Below are 18,372 nucleotides of genomic sequence, written 5' to 3'. Positions count from 1 at the left end.
CCTGGAACTGAAAGGATTAACCCCCGATAACCACAACCATTTTCCTATGTGTCAGGTATGACTCCAACCACTGGAAAGTCTGTCCCCAATACCGATTGATTCTAGTTTTGCTAGGGTTCCTTGATGCAGCCTTGATATCAAGGGCTGTCATTCTCACCTCACTTCTAGAATTCAGCTCTTTTGTCCATGTTTGAACCAAAGCTGTAATGAGGTCAGGAGCTGAGTGGCCCTGGTGGAACCCAAACTGGGAGTCACTGAGCAGGTAATTGCTCAGCAGGTGCTGCTTGATAAAACTGTTGCTGACACCTTCCATCGCTTTACTGATGACCAAGAGTAGACTGATTGGGCAGTAACTGGCCAGGTTGGATTGTCTTGCTTTTTGTGTACAAGACATAGTTGGGAAATTTGTTACATAGTCAAGTAAGTATCAGTGCTGTAGCTGTACTGGAACAGCTTGGTTCAGAGCGCTGCGAGTTCTGGAGCTCAAGTATTCTGTAGTACTACCAGATTGTTGTTGGGTCCAATTGCCTTTGTAGTATCCAGCATCCAGTATTCTTACTATCATGTGGAATGAGTCGAATTGGCTGAAGACTGGCAACTGTGATGTTGGGTCCACCAGAGGTAGCTGAAAAACCATCCATTCAGCACTTCTATCTGAAGATTGCTGTGAATGCTTCTGCCTTATATTTTGCACTGATTTGCTGGGCTGTTCCATCTTTGAGGATGGGGATATTTGCAGAGCATCTTCCTCTTCCATTGTGTTATTTAATTTTCCACTACCGTTCATAACTGGATGTGGCTAGGCTACAGCTCTTGGGTCTGTTCTGTTGTTTATAGGTTTGCTTAGCTCCCCCTATCACTTGCCACTTATGCTGCTTGACATTGAAGTGGTCCTGTTTGGTAGCTACACCAGGTTGACACATCATTTTTAGGTAATCCTCATACTGCTCCTGACATGTCCTCCTGCGCTCTCCATTGAACCAAGGCTGATCCCCTGGCTTGTTGGTAATGGTTGAATGGGGCCACGATGTTATCAATTATGCTAGAGTACAATTCTGCTGCTGTTGATGGCCCACAGCGCTTCATGGATACCCAGTCTTGAGTTGCCAGATCCAGTCGAAGTCTGTCACATTTAGCACAGTGATAATGCCACACAACACAACATAGATCATTCTCAATGTGAAGGTGGGACTTTGTCTCCACTGGACTGTGCAGCAGCAACTCTTGCCAATACTGTCATAAATGGATGCATTTGCAGCTAGTAGACTGGGGAAGATGATGTTAAATATGTTTTTCCTTCTTGTTGATTCCCTCACTACCTGCTGCAAACCCAGTCTCGCAGCTATGCCCTTGAGAATCCAAAGAGCTTGATCAGTATTGCTGCTACCAAGCCACTCTTGGTGATGGACACTGGAATCCTCCACCCTGAGAACACTTTCCTCCCTTGCTACCCTCAGTGCTTCCCCCAAGTAGTGTTGAATATGGAAGAAGACTGATTCATCAGCTAAGGGAGGATGGTACATGGTTATCAGGAGCTTTCCTTAACCTTTCCTGACCCTGATTCCATGAGACTTCATGAAGTCCAGTCAATGCCGAGGATTACCAGTGCAACTTGCTCCTGACTGTATCCAATTGTGCCACCACCTCTGTTGAGTCTGTACTGCCATTGGTAATGAACTAATATCCAGGGATGGTGATGGTGGTGTCTGGGACACTGTCATATTCACGGGGCCTTACTTTACAGACAATGTCAGGCTGTGAGCCAGCGCTCCTAATGTTAGTAAGAAGGACCTTACAGAGTTTACAGGGTTGTTGTTGTCATGGCTGCGCCTAGCTTGATGCCAGGCAGTCCAACAAGCTTCATTTCTTCATTGAGTCTTTGCAGCAATTGTTTCAACTAAGTAACTTTCTAGGCCATTTTAGAGGACAGTTGAGAGTTAACCACTTTGCTGTGGGTCTGGAGTCACATGTAAGCTAGACCAGATGATGATCATGGAATGCTTTCCCTGAAGAATATTTGTGAACTCGATGGATTTTTATGATCATCAACAATAGTTTCATGGTAGATAGTCCAGATATTTTTATTGAATTAAAATTCCACCATCTGCCATAGTAGGCTAGAAACCTAGTTCTCCACAACATAAGCCGAGTTTATGCATTAATAGTCTTGCAATAATTTCAATCACCATCACCTCCACTCAGCGCATCCACTATCCCTCTGTAGCTTCTTTCTTTAATATCCTAGAATGTAACCCATCAGATCAAGAGGATGTTTCACCCTTCAGCCCCATTAGACTGCCTTGTAATTTTTTTTTTCTCTAGTGGTCGTTGTTGTATTTATGTCCTTCCCTCCTTTTGTCCCTTGATTATTTGATGCTGTTCATGCCTTCTACTGTTAAGACTGATACAAAGTGTTTATTCAACTCCTCAGTAATTTTCTCATTCCCCATTACTATTATATGATTGGCTTATCCCCTTCCTAGATTCCTTCTTCCTCACTGGAATATGCTTTTGCTCTGAGCGGTGAACTATTTTCTTAAACATTTGCCATTGTTCCTCGACAACTTTTGCTGTTCACCCCCTTCTCAAGTCCACTCTAGCCGGCTCTGCACTCATTCATTTGAAATATACATGCCTCATGAATATCCATGGAAAATCACTGCTATTAGATGCAGTCACAATGCATCATTGAACAAGAATTAGTTTCCACCAGACTCACACAGGTTACCACAATATCAGTTCTTAGGTCCTATGACATCAATGATGACGTTACCCTACAGTGTGACACCTGTGAGGTGCGTCTTGGAGCAACTCTAATGCAGCAAGGGCAACTAGTTGCACTTATAACCAAGGCATTAAAGTAAATTGGACAATGCAAAACTCAGATTTAGAATGTGTGCCTGGTTATTGTCTTTGTGAAAATTTTAATCAACACATGTTTGGGAAAGACAAAATGACAGAGGAGTCTGACCATAAATCCTTCTTCAAAGCACCTTCCTCAAACTGTTGCTTTTGGCTCCAAACCATTTTCAAAAGAAAAGTTACTTCATTTACCAAGTTATTATCTCTGGATATAACATACAAGCAAGGGAGATAGATCTACGCTCCCAACATACTGATGAGAGTAGCATTCTCTATAACCCATGCCGAGAATGCTGAGACAGTGTGTTAAATCTTTAATGAGAGGGAAGAGTTTGAAGTCATCAGACTAGCAGTGACAATGAATCTGAAAGCCAAGAATCATTTGGGGCGGCATGGTGGCTCAGTGGTTAGCACTGCAACCTCACAGCACCAGTGGCCTGGGTTCGATTCCCGCCTCGGGCGACTGTCTGTGTGGAGTTTGCTCATTCTCCCCATGTCTGCGTGGGTTTTCTACGGGTGCTCTGGTTTCCTCCCACAGTCCAAAGATGTGCAGGTTAGGTGGATTGGCCATGTTAAATTGCCCGTAGTGTTCAAGGGTGTGTGGGTTATGGGGGAATGGGTCTGGGTGGGATGCTTCAAGAGGCGGTGTGGACTTGTTGGGCCGAAGGGCCTGTTTCCACACTGTAGGGAATCTAATCTAATCACAGTTAAATCAAGCAAACCAGGCAAATTGATGCATTGTCCCATGTAGTAATTATAAAATGATGACCCGAGAGCATCAAGGATGCTACAAAAGAGTGTGGAGCATGTAGTAATGAAATTACAGCCCAAGAAGTCATTTTGAACAAATATAACAGCCGTTATCCCTAAGGAAATTGGAAAAGAAATCTTGAAGCACATCCATGCAAACAACCAAGGAACTGAGTTCAGCCTAATAAAGCTACTACAGTGCTGGAATGAATAGTGAGGTAAGCAAGCTGAAGAACCTTTGATACTGCATGACTTCCCAAATAGACCAGGGTTGAAGCGTAAGAGTAGATCTTTCAGTCTTGCTCATTATGCTGTTAGCGTTTGCCAACTGGGAGTTAAACCCGATGATGTCAGTAAGTTTGTAAAATGTCTGAAAACTTAACTTAGACATTACAGCATTCCTGATATTGAGATGAGTGACATTGATCCTCAATTCAGAAGTGAAGAATTCAGGTACTTCACAAATGATTGAACATGTCAACACCATACACTACCACAATCAAATGGAAAGGCCACTGTTCTCGTGAAAGTCATCAAAGGGATCATAAAGAAATTCAGCAAATTCAGTACAGGCCTGTACGTGGCAATACTTGAGTGGGGATTATAAACCTACTGAAGTTATGGAAAGTAATCCTCTCTAAACTACTCCTCCAATTAGAAAATAAATTATTGAAGCCAGAAGGGGGTCACAAGTTTGAGCGAGAATATCAAGGTGAAACAACCAGGCACACTTTCTAAATCTGAGTTTTGCATTGTACAATTTACTTTAATGCCTTGGTCACAAGTACAACTGGTTGCCCTTGCTGCATTAGAGTTGCTCCAAGTTGCATCTCACAGGCATCACACTGCAGGGTAACTTCATCATTGATGTCATAGTACCTAAGAACTGACATTGTGGTAACCTGTGTGAGTCTGGTGGATACTAATTCTTGTTCGATGATGCACTGTGACTGTATCTACTGGCAGTGATTTTCCATGGATATTCATGAGACATGTATATTGCAAATGAATAAGTGCAGAGTAAGCTAGAGTGGACTAGAGGCTTTGGTTAAATTGCCAAATCATTATCAGAGCTGAGCACTGGAGAGCTCATCAGTGTGCAAATGTTCAATGCTCATTAAGAGTTAGTCAACTTGTCAACTTACGACCTCTTTCAAGCAGTTACAATCTCAATCATATGTGCTGGACGCAAATGACCAGACATAATTACAAATTATGACAATTACAGAACCTGTTCCTTCACTGAAGACTGCTGATCTGGAAGATGCAATCATTCCATTGACACAAAGTGCAAAAAAACTACCTGTCTCAGAAGTCCACCATTCCTCATGCATGGAACTGAATCACAAACGACACTAACCATGTGAATGACACTTTCCAGAGAAGGAACATCACACTAGGAGTACACAGATGCCAGACAGAACAGCCACAAAAAACTGCTTGTGTACCATGAGTAGGTCTGCCCAGTTTAAAGATTATGAATTGTCAAAAGTGGGACCAACTTATTAAAACAAAGTTTTGTTAATCACTTTTGTTTTTGTCTGTGGATTTCCAGTAACTTTGGTAACTTATTGCAGGAAATGTGAGTACATGCAGTTATCTTTTTTTGCTTAATGAAAAGGGGGATGTTTGGAGAAATAAATTTGTAAACGGTGTACTAGCTGACTTGTCATAGTCATGTGACTTCTACCTCTGCCACTCCAACACATCCCTCACCTTCCTGGACCTCTCAGTCTCCATCTCAGGCAACCAGCTTGCAACTGATGTCCATTTCAAGCCCGCCGACTCCCACAGCTACCTAGAATACACCTCCTCCCACCTACCCTCCTGCAAAAATTCCATCCCCTATTCCCAATTCCTCCGCCTCCGCCGCATCTGCTCCAACGATGAGGCATTCCACTTCCGCACATCCCAGATGTCCAAGTTCTTCAAGGACCGCAACTTTCCCCCCACAGTGGTCGAGAACGCCCTTGACCGCGTCTCCTGCATTTCCCGCAACACTTCCCTCACACCCTGCCCGTGCCACAACCACCCAAAGAGGATCCCCCTCGTTCTCACACACCACTCCACCAACCTCCAGATACAACACATCATCCTCCGACACTTCCGCCATCTACAATCCGACCCCACCACCCAAGACATTTTTCCATCCCCACCCTTGTGTGTCTCTCGATGACTTCCTTGTTCGCTCCACACTGCCCTCCAATCCCACCACACCCGGCACCTTCCCCTGCAACCGCAGGAAGTGCTACACTTGCCCCCACACCTCCTCCCTCACCCCTATCCCAGGCCCCAAGATGACTTTCCATATTAAGCAGAGGTTCACCTGCACATCTGCCAATGTGGTATACTGTAACCATTGTAGCCGGTGTGGCTTCCTCTACATTGGGGAAACCAAGCGGAGGCTTGGGGACCGCTTTGCAGAACACCTCCACTCGGTTCGCAATAAACAACTGCACCTCCCAGTCGCGAACCATTTCGACTCCCCCTCCCATTCTTTAGATGACATGTCCATCATGGGCCTCCTGCAGTGCCACAATGATGCCACCCGAAGGTTGCAGGAACAGCAACTCATATTCCGCTTGGGAACCCTGCAGCCCAATGGTATCAATGTGGACTTCACAAGCTTCAAAATCTCCCCTTCCCCCACCGCATCCCAAAACCAGCCCAGTTCGTCCCCTCCCCCCACTGCATCACACAACCAGCCCAGCTCTTACCCTCCACCCACTGCATCCCAAAACCAGCCCAGCCTGTCTCTGCCTCCCTAACCTGTTCTTCCTCTCACCTATCCCTTCCTCCCACCCCAAGCCGCACCTCCATTTCTTACCTACTAACCTCATCCCACCTCCTTGACCTGTCCGTCTTCCCTGGACTGACCTATCCCCTCCCTACCTCCCCACCTATACTCTTCTCTCCACCTATCTACTTTTCTCTCCATCTTCGGTCCGCCTCCCCCTCTCTCCCTATTTATTCCAGAACCCTCAACCCATCCCTCTCTCTGATGAAGGGTCTAGGCCCGAAACGTCAGCTTTTGTGCTCCTGAGATGCTGCTTGGCCTGCTATGTTCATCCAGCTTCACACTTTATTATCCTAGCTTTCATTGTAGTTTGTCGCAGCCATTAAATGCATTCCATGAAGCAAGTTGAGTTCGGAATTGTATTGAAATGCTTTACAAAATTGTATGTGATGGTTACTCACAAGTCTTTTTATTTTAACAGCTTAGTATCTGCCCCAAAGTATCTTTGCTTCAGAAAGCAAACACTGTTTTAAAAATTCAACTTATTAAGATACAAGCCTACGGACAACAATTTTTTTTTGTCAGAGGTCTCCATCAGCAGGAGATGCAAAGTGTTGCCGGTATTCTGTGAATTGATCCAGAATGTTGCAGTGCCATTGCAATAATTCTGGCATAAGCTTACAAGTCATACTTAAGCTGCCACAATTTCTGTAGAATGCCATTGAGCACAATGTACGAGGACCAAAGGTTCTGCTGTGTAACTCGAATATTGCAAAGGAGAGACTTTGGACTGGAATAGACCATTGCCATCAAAACCAACAGACCTGTATCTATTAGAGTTAAAAAAATTGTGTCTGATGGTATTGAGTTTGACAGTATTTTAATTTTTGAATTTAAACACTACGTTTGATTGTTGGGCTGCTCAAAAAATTAAAGTTTTTTTTAAAATTAGTCTCCCACCAGACCTGGTAAAAAACTTTTCACAGAAAATTAAGTTCTTCTGCAGTCACCCAAAAACTGGAGATCTCTATTATGAACTTGTAGCCACAATGACAATTGTACAAATACAGTTGAATTGAGATTAATTGAACACTAGCTTGAATGGACAAGTGAACTATTCTGTTATCTCTGTTTGGTTCTGAAGCAGTCATTAGAATCCCTGGTTCAGGCATTCTGTGTCTAACTCTGGTCTTCCCTCATGAAAACATACCTGGATTGAAATGATACGCTGTCTTCACTTAAATCCTTTTTTGGGACCACCACTGACTGAATCCTGAAACATGAACAGCCGACCAGGTCCCGGCAAATGTGCTTCAGTAGGTTGTTTTGTATAACAAGTGCATTTCTTCAAGGAACTGAGATATCATCCAGGCACAAGCTGTGGGGAAATGCACTCAGGTCTCCTTAGGTAGATTAAGTGCCCTTGGAAGAGGCAGCTGGGAGTGGAATTAGTAGTGAGTCAGGTATGCTTTGATGGGGTTGGTGGTGGTCTTTGGAATTATTAGAAGTATACATGAATTAGCCTAAAAAGTGCTATCAATTTAGAAGGTTAACATCATCCTGCAAAGTTAGGGAGGACAAATTGATCATCAGCCCAGTTCAAAAAAAAAGTCACAGAAACGTAAGGAAAAGGACTAGGAGTAGGTTGTTCATCCCATTAAGTCCACTCAACCATTCAATTAAATTCTACTGATCTCCTCATTCAACACCATTTTCTCGTGTTATCCCTGTACTCCTTAACTTTTTTTATATACATAGACATCTACCAATGTTAGTGACAGCTATAGTCATAGTCATAAGGTCACACAACATGGAAACAGACCCTTTGGTCCATCCAGTCCTTGCCGACTATGTTGTCAAACTAAACCAATCCCACCTGCCTGTGTTTGGGAGGATGGGAGTGTGCAAGATAATATAATCCAACCTGATTAATGTGAAAAGGCTTGCTGAGTCAAATTTAGACATCAATAACTTAAATGTATAAATATGAGTTTCGACTGATTACATGGGACTAGATTTTCATGGAGTAGAAAGACTCCTAGCAGGGGTGAAAATGCCAACCAGATTTGGCTTAGAGCTCAAACATTCAGAGTTTTGAACAGGGTGAGCCTCTGGGAAAATACTGTTTGATGGACAGCTCAGGCTCTCTTCTTTGCCATCCATTGCACCATGTTTATTTACATTAAAATGATTTCAACTGCACACTGTTTCTGCTATTAATATTTTAAAGGGTCTGGTTGACTGATTATTATTGGTCTGTGTAGCAAGGAGTTTTGCTTTAAGGATATGGAAAGTTATGATTTTTAAAGCTCCTTTTTAACACATCCTATTGTCACTATAGTTTTCACTGGTACTGTGCAGTGGATAAATAGTAATGGACTTTCCATAGCTTGACATGGACAGCATGAGGTGTCAGAGATAGTGGTTACGGTTAAAAGTATGGCGTGGGTCACACAAGGGCTCTGGTAAGCAACGGTGTGACTGGTGAAGGCTAGAATGTTTTGTATTTTCAATATAACTTGGACTGAGTCCTGCAGCATCAATGTGTGTCTTTTGAACAGTCACCTCCACCCCTACAGCCACTTTGAGTTTCTCTGAAGCCTTTCTGAATTTTGCTAGCCTGACTGTAGCAACACACCACCCCACCCCATATCTCTACTCTTCTCCTGAAGCTGGTGAACAAAGTGGGTATTTTCCTAAAGCAAGCTATCCACCCTGAAGATGAAAATCCAGCCTATTTCTGGACGAGGAGTTGAATTGAAGGGGTTAAATCTTTTGTCTCATGTCCTTGTTGAATATGTTTGTCAGTTTTTTTTCTCAGTGTTCTGACAAACTACAGGGTAAGGAGGGAATGTTCTGAAGAATGGTGGTGATAGCAGCAGACAAAGCTGAAATCTGATACTGAGATAATGGGAACTGCAGATGCTGGAGAATCCAAGATAATGAAGTGTGGGGCTGGATGAACACTGCAGGCCAAGCAGCATTTTAGGAGCACAAAAACTGATGTTTCAGGCCTAGACCCTTCATAGATAAGGGTCTAGGCCCGAAACGTCAACTTTTGTGCTCCTAAGATGCTGCTTGGCCTGTTGTGTCCATCCAGCTCCACACTTCGTTATCTTGAAATTTGATACTGTTTGTGTTTCTCTCATTCTCTTCAGAAACTGTCCCTCCCTCTTGATGCTATTATCAAACATCTCCCCAAAACACCCTTAGTCACACCGCTCTTCCAAACTATTACCCCATTCCCAACCTCCTTTTCCTCTCCCAAAATCTTGAATATGTTATTTTCTATGAATTTTATGCCCATTTTCCCAGAGCTCCATGTTTGAATCCCTAAGATAAGGTTTCTGTTCCTGTCACGGTACTAAAATGACTGTCATCCAAGTTACAAATGACATCCTCTGACTGTGAGAAAGTCTTCAGTATGACTGACCATTACATTCTCTTCCACCACTGTCTAGCTGTGTGGAATTACCCAAGTATGGTTTTATTCTTGACTATCTAATCACTACCAGTATACCAGCCACAATCAACATCACTTCCTGCTCTTTTGATGACCCTCAAGGTTTTGTCCTTGCTTCCTTATTTTTCATTTACATGTCCTCATGTCATCATCCAAACAGAAGGCTGAATCCTCCCATATCTTGGCTAAGTATAATTTTCGTCGACTTTCATGGAAGGTTTCCCTCTGCAAGGCCGAGCCTGTTTTCTGGCTTACCAAACTTGCATCATTAACCAGATACCACACCGTTCTGGCAGCCGCTTGCCTGGTGCTAGCCTGATTCTTCGATTCGGCAAAGATGAAGTGCTCACCAATGCCAGGGTATCCCAAGATATGCTCGCAATCCTGGCACTGATGCCACAATTGAGAGGCCATTGTGCACCAGGTAAAGCGGTGGCAGTTCAGAGCTGCCCTACATGGTCAGAGGCATCTGCCTCAAACATTCAGACAAGGGGGAAGTGATTCAGACGCAAATATGAAGGTCCTGGTGGATGGGGCAGCACAGAGAAGGAACGTCATCTTCACTCAGGGCTGGGAGAGGAGGACAAGTTACCAGATTCTTCCAGCTTAGTCCTAAGTCACAATTTGGGTCGCTGTGTCTCCACAGTGTAAAGAAACACCCAGCAATGCGGAAAAGAGGATAATGACCTTCTCCACTCTGCCATGATAACTCTGCTTTATATAGCATCACTTGTAACTGCATGTAACTCCCACCAAGACTCATGCCCCACAATTCTCTTTTTTTCATGTAATATCTTCCTTTATCACTTTCATCTGTACCAAAATTTTATATTACTAACGCTGCACACCTTTTGAGCTAACTAATCCCCCAATCAGAACCCTTCACCATGTTTTCCTTGCCCTCACCAGATGAGCCAGCCCCTTTTGCCTTAATCCCTCCTCTTCTTTATATGGAGGAGAAAACAGCCAGGTCATGTAGGAGGCTGTTGGATATTAATCTCTTCACTTTCAATGAGGAGTGGATTTTACTCCTTACAGATGGCAATCAACTCTCCAATTAATTAACAATAAATTTATTGTTAGCATGCCACAACTTACAGCCCCTTGGTGTAGGCATTTCTTTACTCTTTTGCCTCCGAAGGATAAGATCCACGTTGGTCACAGTCAAGCAGGTCACCTTACAAGCCATTCCCTGCTCTACCTCTGAGGAAGAGAGCATGAAGCCTCAGAGTAAGAACAGACAAGGCTATCTCCCACATTCCTCACCAGCTCAGATGCTGACAACAGGGTGGATTCCTTAGATAGATCAGAGTCAGGAGCACTGGCAAACATTTCTCTACAGAGTCTCCACAGCCGGCCTTGGAAGAAATGCCTCAGGTCGCCAGCACTTAGACAACTACTGGAGATCAGGCACCTCCTCAACCCCAAGTAGCAGAGGACACCATGGTACTGTCAATTAGGCTTCACAGAAATGGACAAACAGAGAAGGAGCAGCAGGCAGGTTTGTCAGGGATATTGGAAATGTAACACGTAGATTACAGGAAATTAGTAACAGGATTGCTGTGTCAGGCATGCAAACATCTAGCTGCCTCCAGGAACATGATAGCAGCTGCCAGGGAGAGTCAAGTCCAGCGATCTCAGAGTCTGCTGGACAAGTACACAGGCCTGCATTCCATCACACTAACCACACTGGTGCTCAATGCCAATGGCAAGATGACTGTGGAACAAAGAATGCTAAGCACATTCCAGGTGATACTTCCTCTCAAGGAGAGTGATAGCATTTGGCACTCAGATGGCGCAACAACCATACACAGGCTCTGCTGAAGTCTCCAATGAGGTCACTCTAGAGCTGGCTTAGTATTCCACCTTCACCCTATGTTCCATTGTCAGTTTTGTGGGAATTCAAGATGAAGAGGAAGCACCTGGTTATTTGGAGGACACACTCTGCATGACTGGACCATCCAGGCAAAAACATCTCTGGGAGTGTCTGACTTCCAACGCCAATGGGCTCCTGTTTACGACAGGTTTCCTCCGGTCCAACTGCAGAATCCAGAAAGGCACTGGAATACAAGGGGAGGGCGCAGAGATGGCACCATTGAGATGCCCTTGAAAATAAGATCCATAGTTTGTAGATTAATGTTCACTTTCCATCATCAGTCTCTGTCTAGCCACAACTACAACAATGAGGATTTAGAGCCCGCACATCCTTAAAGCTACTCAATGTTCCATGGTCCAAGGTGTGAAGTGAGCAGCTCTTGCACGATGTACTAGCAAGGGGTAAATCACAAGTGATTGCTGCTTTGGGCATCTATCCAGGTAGACAAACATACCCACTGCGTAACTGGAATTAGTGGAATTCACTTGGTATTTTGCCAGTTATCATCAGGATATCCCTAGGGCAAGAAACTGGATTGCACACAAAGTGCTCATGCCTAATGTTCACAAAGCAAGAATGAGTCACTGGTGTGTTTCTGGTTCAGCCAGTGCATATGTGTATTATGCTGTTTGCATTTGAGGCGGCCTCACAATGCTCAAAATTAAAGGCCCCCTCACTCACAGAGCAAAGCACTTCTCCTCGTCCACACTTGGTGTTGCCGCAGCCATTTTCATTGCTGCTGTGCAAGTTAGTTGCAGCACGATGGTAGGCAACAGCAGCCACTCCGTGAACAGTGAGTCCCAGGCTCCATCTCTCCATTTTGAAGAGCGCCAAACATGAACATGCCCTTCCTGATAGCCCTCTGCATCAACCCCATGTTCCAATCCAAACTTCCACCCAAATCTTCATCTGCCCAATTTACTTCGGAGACGACCCCTTTCCTCCTATGCTGTATTGTCTCACCCACCTTCCCCACTGTATTGGGTTACCTTCTCTCGTTCATTATTGTAATCTTCTGCATTGCAGCATTCTGAAACTGTTGCCCACAGGTAAGTCCTCCAGCCTTCCTTCCACAGCAGTGGGCCTGACAACTCCCAATTGATATTTTGTGGACGAACATCCAGAACTGACCACGACCAATTGCTTCAGCAATTTAGCCAGACAGACTCAAATGATGAGTGACCGGATCCCTGACTAATTTCTGTCCACTGATCTCTTTCTCACTGTCTTCACATGATTCGCTAGAATAGTTGTAGTGAACCTACAGGGATGACCATAGCCCAGTCAGTTGTAGGGGGACTGTCTGCTCTGACTAACAGTGCTCAAGCCCATGGACTAATATCAGAGGTTGTCCTACACTTGCTGTTTACTGGGAATGTCTGCCTAAAAGATAACTGCCTTGATTTGACTGAGGGCTACTCCCCATATGCTTTGAGATACCGGCATTTAGTTGATGCAGTGCATTTGACACATACATGGCTGGACCTGGTGCAGCTGTGAGCTTGACATAGGACTGTGGCAATCATTTTGTATGCATATGAAATTAAAAACAAGGTAGACATACAGTGTTTCTTTAAGGTGTGGCTGAGACGGCAAAGCACTAAAAGGAATTACAAGGCAATACAAGCATCCAGGTAGGGATGAAGTGATTGAACGCTAAGACAGTGAGCAAGCAGCCCTGCGATGCAGCCTGGTACAGTCCATGAGCTAGTTCCCTAACCATACGCACAAAGTGCGCTTACAGCAACATTCTGGCGAGAGGTGTCTGCGCAATCCAATATACATCATTTAAATGGAGATGTATATTGTGAATAGATTGTGGCACGATGATGTAGAAAGGCTGGTACGTGTTGGATGCCAGTATATGCAGAGGTGAGTTGTGGGTGATTCTGGTGTTGGGTACCCAAGGTGGAAGTCTGCAGGAGCCAATAAAGAGGTGGAATCACCAGGTGCCCATTTTGAATTTCATATCAGGAATTCTCCCAAATACTTATGGTGAATCAGAGAATGACAGCCTGCAAATCCATGAAGTGAGATTAGATTGCAATGAAGATGATAATGAAAAACAACACTCGTTTATTGTCTTTCAGTCATAGGCTAGGAAGAATTTAATCTCAGCGCTTGGGACTAGATTAGGAAACAAGACTTTTCAGTCTTGATGTCAAGAAATGTCTGTATCAGCATCTCACACTAATCTCCCAGTTTTCTCAATATAACCCACGTTGTTGAGGGCCGAAGAAGATTCAAGTCATTATAACAGTGTTTGCATGCTGACAGCACTCAGTTTCATACTTACTTTAATATCATCTCTTTTGACTCCTCACCTGTCACGAGATCATCAAAGTGCTTTTTCACTATTTAGACTGAGATGGACAGAAATTTCCTTGACTTAAACACTGGGAATGGTGAGAATGTTATCTTCAGTCCCATCAGCAAATTTTGCTCCATTGGTCTCCTTGGAAACTGTTGAAGATTTAGCCAAACTGATTGCAACCACAGTATTATATTTGACAGCAAGATGAGTTTCTGATGGCATCTCCATTCCATCAGTAAGACCACTGATTACCATTTCTGTTACAGCACTTGACCCTGCACCACCTTAGCTCATCTGCTGACAAAACTCTCATCTATGCGTGGGTTACCTCTGGACTTGACTGTTCAAATGCACTCCTGTCAGCATTACCAAATCCTTCTCTACATGAAACTGAGCCCAGTCAAAGCTCTGCTGTCGATGTCCTTAATCACATCAAGTTTCATTCAGCAATTACCCCTGTACTTGCTGATTTACACGAGCTCAGATTGAAACAATGCCTTAATTTTTAAATGTCTGATCTGTCTCAATGGGCCACGATCTTGCCCTCTGTCATCTTGACCTCCCCCCACCCCGGTATCTCTGTTACCTCTTCTAATGTTACAAGCTCCTTCAATTTGTCTCCACTAGCCTAATTCTGGCCTCTTCAGCTGCCCTAATTTTAATTGTTCAAGCATTGTTGATCATGTCTTCAGCTGGCTAGAAAATAAGCTCTTGAATCCATCCCTAAGCCTGTCTCTCTACATATCTTCTCTCCTCTAGATATTTCTCAAGACTTAACTTATTTGACTAAGTATATGCCACCTGCCCTTTTTTCACATAATTTGGCTCATTGTCAACTGTTGTTGTATTATACTCCTGTGACGTCCCTTGGAATGTTTTATTTCCTCATGTCAAATTAATATTATACCAAATGTCATTAGGCTAAAAACTGTTTAAATACAAATTGTTAACTGTGGTGCTATGTTATATCTGGAAGGAGAATCATGTTAATATTAGATAGTACAAAAACAAATATTCCAAGTAATTTTGTACAGTTAGCCATTCTAATGCAAATGTATGTTTGGTTCAATGTTGTTTCATAAGGCATGAACAGATTACTTTATAATAACGTATTTGTCACCAATATTTTTACATTTCACTTCTGATCTTTTAATCATCTTTGCCATTTTGATCCATTGGAAGATAATGCAGGTACTAAATAAACAAATGCAATGTGATCTTTATCTTTCATGATGATGGTGGTACAATTGACAAGTGTTTAAAAGAGTCATTTACATTATGTCTTAAATAGATTAGGTAGAATGATTATTTCTCATGAATCCTTGGACCTTCACTTCCTTCACCATTAGACACTGGCAGAGGTTTAAGGGAGCTGGTGAAATCCTGAGAAAAATATCCCTCTATTACCTGAATGTTAGTGGAGTTGATACTGAGAACAAATGTTGCTTTAGTTTTCCTTCAGGTCTGTGTTGCATTTTCACAAGATTTTGCTATCATGGCAATGAATAAACCACCTCATTGGAATTTTTACCAGATCTAATTTGTTTCACTTAATCTTCCATTCAATTTATTATATGGCAGGCAAAAAACTATCCAGGCAGAATGAGCTTTAGTTGTAGATCCGGTTATAAGGAGGCAAAAAAATCAGAGTTGGCATAAAATATGCTCGACCAGAAAAAGATTATTTTGGTTTTCAAACGATGGAAAAGCACTTTGCACATATTTATCTGTAAACAATGTTTTCTTACTGTCTGGACTGACATTTAAACTGCTGGTTATATATTTGGATAAACCATCATGTTATATTTTTTAAATCTACGGGGCAAAAAGAAAGCAAATTATTGCATGCAAATATTTTTCTTCTGTGTATCTATACAACTGCACAATTGGTCATAGTTTACAAATCTTTCATAGCATGAAGTATTACCACAGTCATTTCTGACTCACATCACACTTACAATACATAGTCTATGATTTCTGATTTAATGTTTAGCATTTTTAAAATGCCCTGTTCAACTTTCTGATATAATTAGTTTTGTAATGTCCAAATTCTTTACATTTTAACAAGCAAGCAGTTGTTGCATAAAATTAACTAAAACCACGTGAAAAAGTGTTTCTATATTCCAATGTTACTCATTACCAGCACATATGAAAGGAACTTAAGGAAATAAAGTATGTGAAGCACCCACCTTCAACATAGTTGTCTTCTGTGTGCACAGACAGGAAAGGAGAAAAAGGAAAAAGACTCATTAAGCGGCATGCAGACTGGAATTTGCCTCTGCATGATCTGATCATGCAAGGCATTAAAACACAACATGCAAGTGTTCCATCACCAACATTCAAGGCGAACAAGTGCCGAGGAAGCAGTGCTCTTTAAATTTTGGCATGATGTGAAGAGTTTGAATTTATGAAGGGAAAGAAATTTCTGACTCCACGTAATTTGTCAAATTATGATTCTTCATTAAAACAGATTCCTCTATGGGTTTAAGTCTGTAAATATTGTTTTTAAACAAATAATGATGGAAATGGGATTAGCTGGTATGATAGGCAGAAGGTTATCATTATAGTATTTCCCATTTGAATTAATTCTTAATCAATCTTTGAAAACTTGTGAAGTTAGCTGAAGGGATTATAAAATTATGCATACTGAGCTTTTAAAAACATTCTCCTACGCATGAAATTTACAAGTAGTGCATTTGCAGAATGTCATGTCAAAGAAGTCAAAGAAAGACATCATGTAACACTAGATTTTACCCAGTCATCACTTGTGTAACACAATAATTTAGCATTTACTGTCTCCTTCATAATCTAAGTTTTCATACAACTGCCACACCCCTATTACAGCATACACTATTAGAAAAAAATAGTAGAATTAATTTCTTGCTTGATAGCACATTAATCAACAATACAGTTTCAATAACGAAATCTTATTGAAATTTGTATTTTGCACTAATGTAAAACTGTCAGTAATACTCTCATCACGATTGTTATTACATTTATCAAGCACATGCAATGTTTTGATTAACAAATTTAAATTAAACTATTTTTATTCTCATATACTAAATTTTAACATTGATTAAATTTCAAATCTAATTATCATTTTATGCTAGAAAGAAAACCTGTTTGTAAGATGTTAACAAAATGCACTTTAGTTTACATTATTTTGGACATAATTGATTAAATATTTTAAGTTACAGGCTAATTGTCAGACACTGATGAATAATGGCAAGCACAGATCCAGCAACCCATTCTTTCACATTGCATTTTTCACAAAGTAAATTAGATTTGGTGCAAAAGAAAAAGGGGAGTTTTTAAATTATAAAAACAAACAGATATCATGAAGGTGGAAAAAATATCTTACTGAAGTCTCATGTCACAGTTAACATGCACCTGCTTACTTTCTCAGCCCTCACATGTTGTATTTGAAACTAATTGAGAGAACATTTGAATTTTCACATCTTAACAACTCAAACTCTCTTAAAAATCTGGTGGATTTTTCCTGACACAATCGATCATTCATGATATTTTAGGTTGCTCATCTTCCTTTCTTTTGTTCATGTTGAAGTGCCTTAGGAGCTATTGGATACCAAATGATAGAACTTTCTGGTTTTCAGTGTTAAAGTCTATTTGTGGTGCACATAATCTGTATCTGGTGTATACCTCTCAAATTTAATTACTGATAGGAGAAATATTTGCTAACTTCTCAAGATCCAAGCCAAGCCGCAATCAACTGCAGCAGTGTAATTCATCTAATTATTGTACTTAATGACTTTGCAATTAATAAAACTTAATAGATTATTTTTAAAACAACTGTGAAAAACATAACTTGGCAATTTTAGATGTTTGTGTTGCTGTTGACCCATTATAAAATTAAATTGAACTTATATTCAGATCATATATTAATTTTAAGATTCAAGGAAATCCTTTCTGTCGAATGCATTTTAACTGCTGCAACAAAAAAATCTTCTATTCAATTTTTTATCTGGACTATAAAAATTACAGCATTATTTAACAGGCATTATATAGAACCTAACTGTAATGGAAATGAGGTTTCACTCTTTCTCAACTAGGCTGACTGATAGTTGTTTTTCTTCAGACTATCTTCACTTGCCATTTTTTTAATAGAGGAACAAGTATTGTATAATAGGTAGAAAATAATGATTCATTCTTCTTCTGTTTCTGCACAAAGATTTGCTCCAACATCTTAATGGAAATAACATTCATTTCTGCCATTAAGGACACTTTAGGTCTTGTTAGGAATTGAAGGGGCAAATTGAACATTTCCTGAGGTTGAAGATCATAGCGGGGAGGTACACTTTGTGTGTAGCAGGTGACAATCTGAGAAAGGAGGATGGTGAATTAGGGCACAA

General features: G+C 41.7%; 1 protein-coding gene across 43 annotated transcripts in view; it reads right to left on the bottom strand.

Annotated features, from left to right (window-relative positions):
* The window catches only part of nrxn1a (neurexin 1a), a 1,700,803-nt gene that overhangs the window by 1,491,758 nt on the left and 190,673 nt on the right, over positions 1-18,372 (bottom strand). For 32 of the 43 annotated variants that reach the window (XM_059648525.1, XM_059648528.1, XM_059648548.1 and 29 more), the window contains one exon: positions 16,192-16,209. The exons of 10 other annotated variants lie outside the window; for them this stretch is intronic. In XM_059648525.1, coding sequence (XP_059504508.1) covers positions 16,192-16,209 — 18 coding nt within the window. The remainder of the gene's footprint in view (positions 1-16,191; positions 16,210-18,372) is intronic. One more of the 43 variants, XM_059648534.1, reaches the window with a different exon arrangement.

Source organism: Stegostoma tigrinum, chromosome 9, assembly GCF_030684315.1.
Source record: "Stegostoma tigrinum isolate sSteTig4 chromosome 9, sSteTig4.hap1, whole genome shotgun sequence".
Classification (NCBI taxonomy): Eukaryota; Metazoa; Chordata; class Chondrichthyes; order Orectolobiformes; family Stegostomatidae; genus Stegostoma; species Stegostoma tigrinum.
This window is presented reverse-complemented; position numbering and strand designations above follow the sequence as displayed.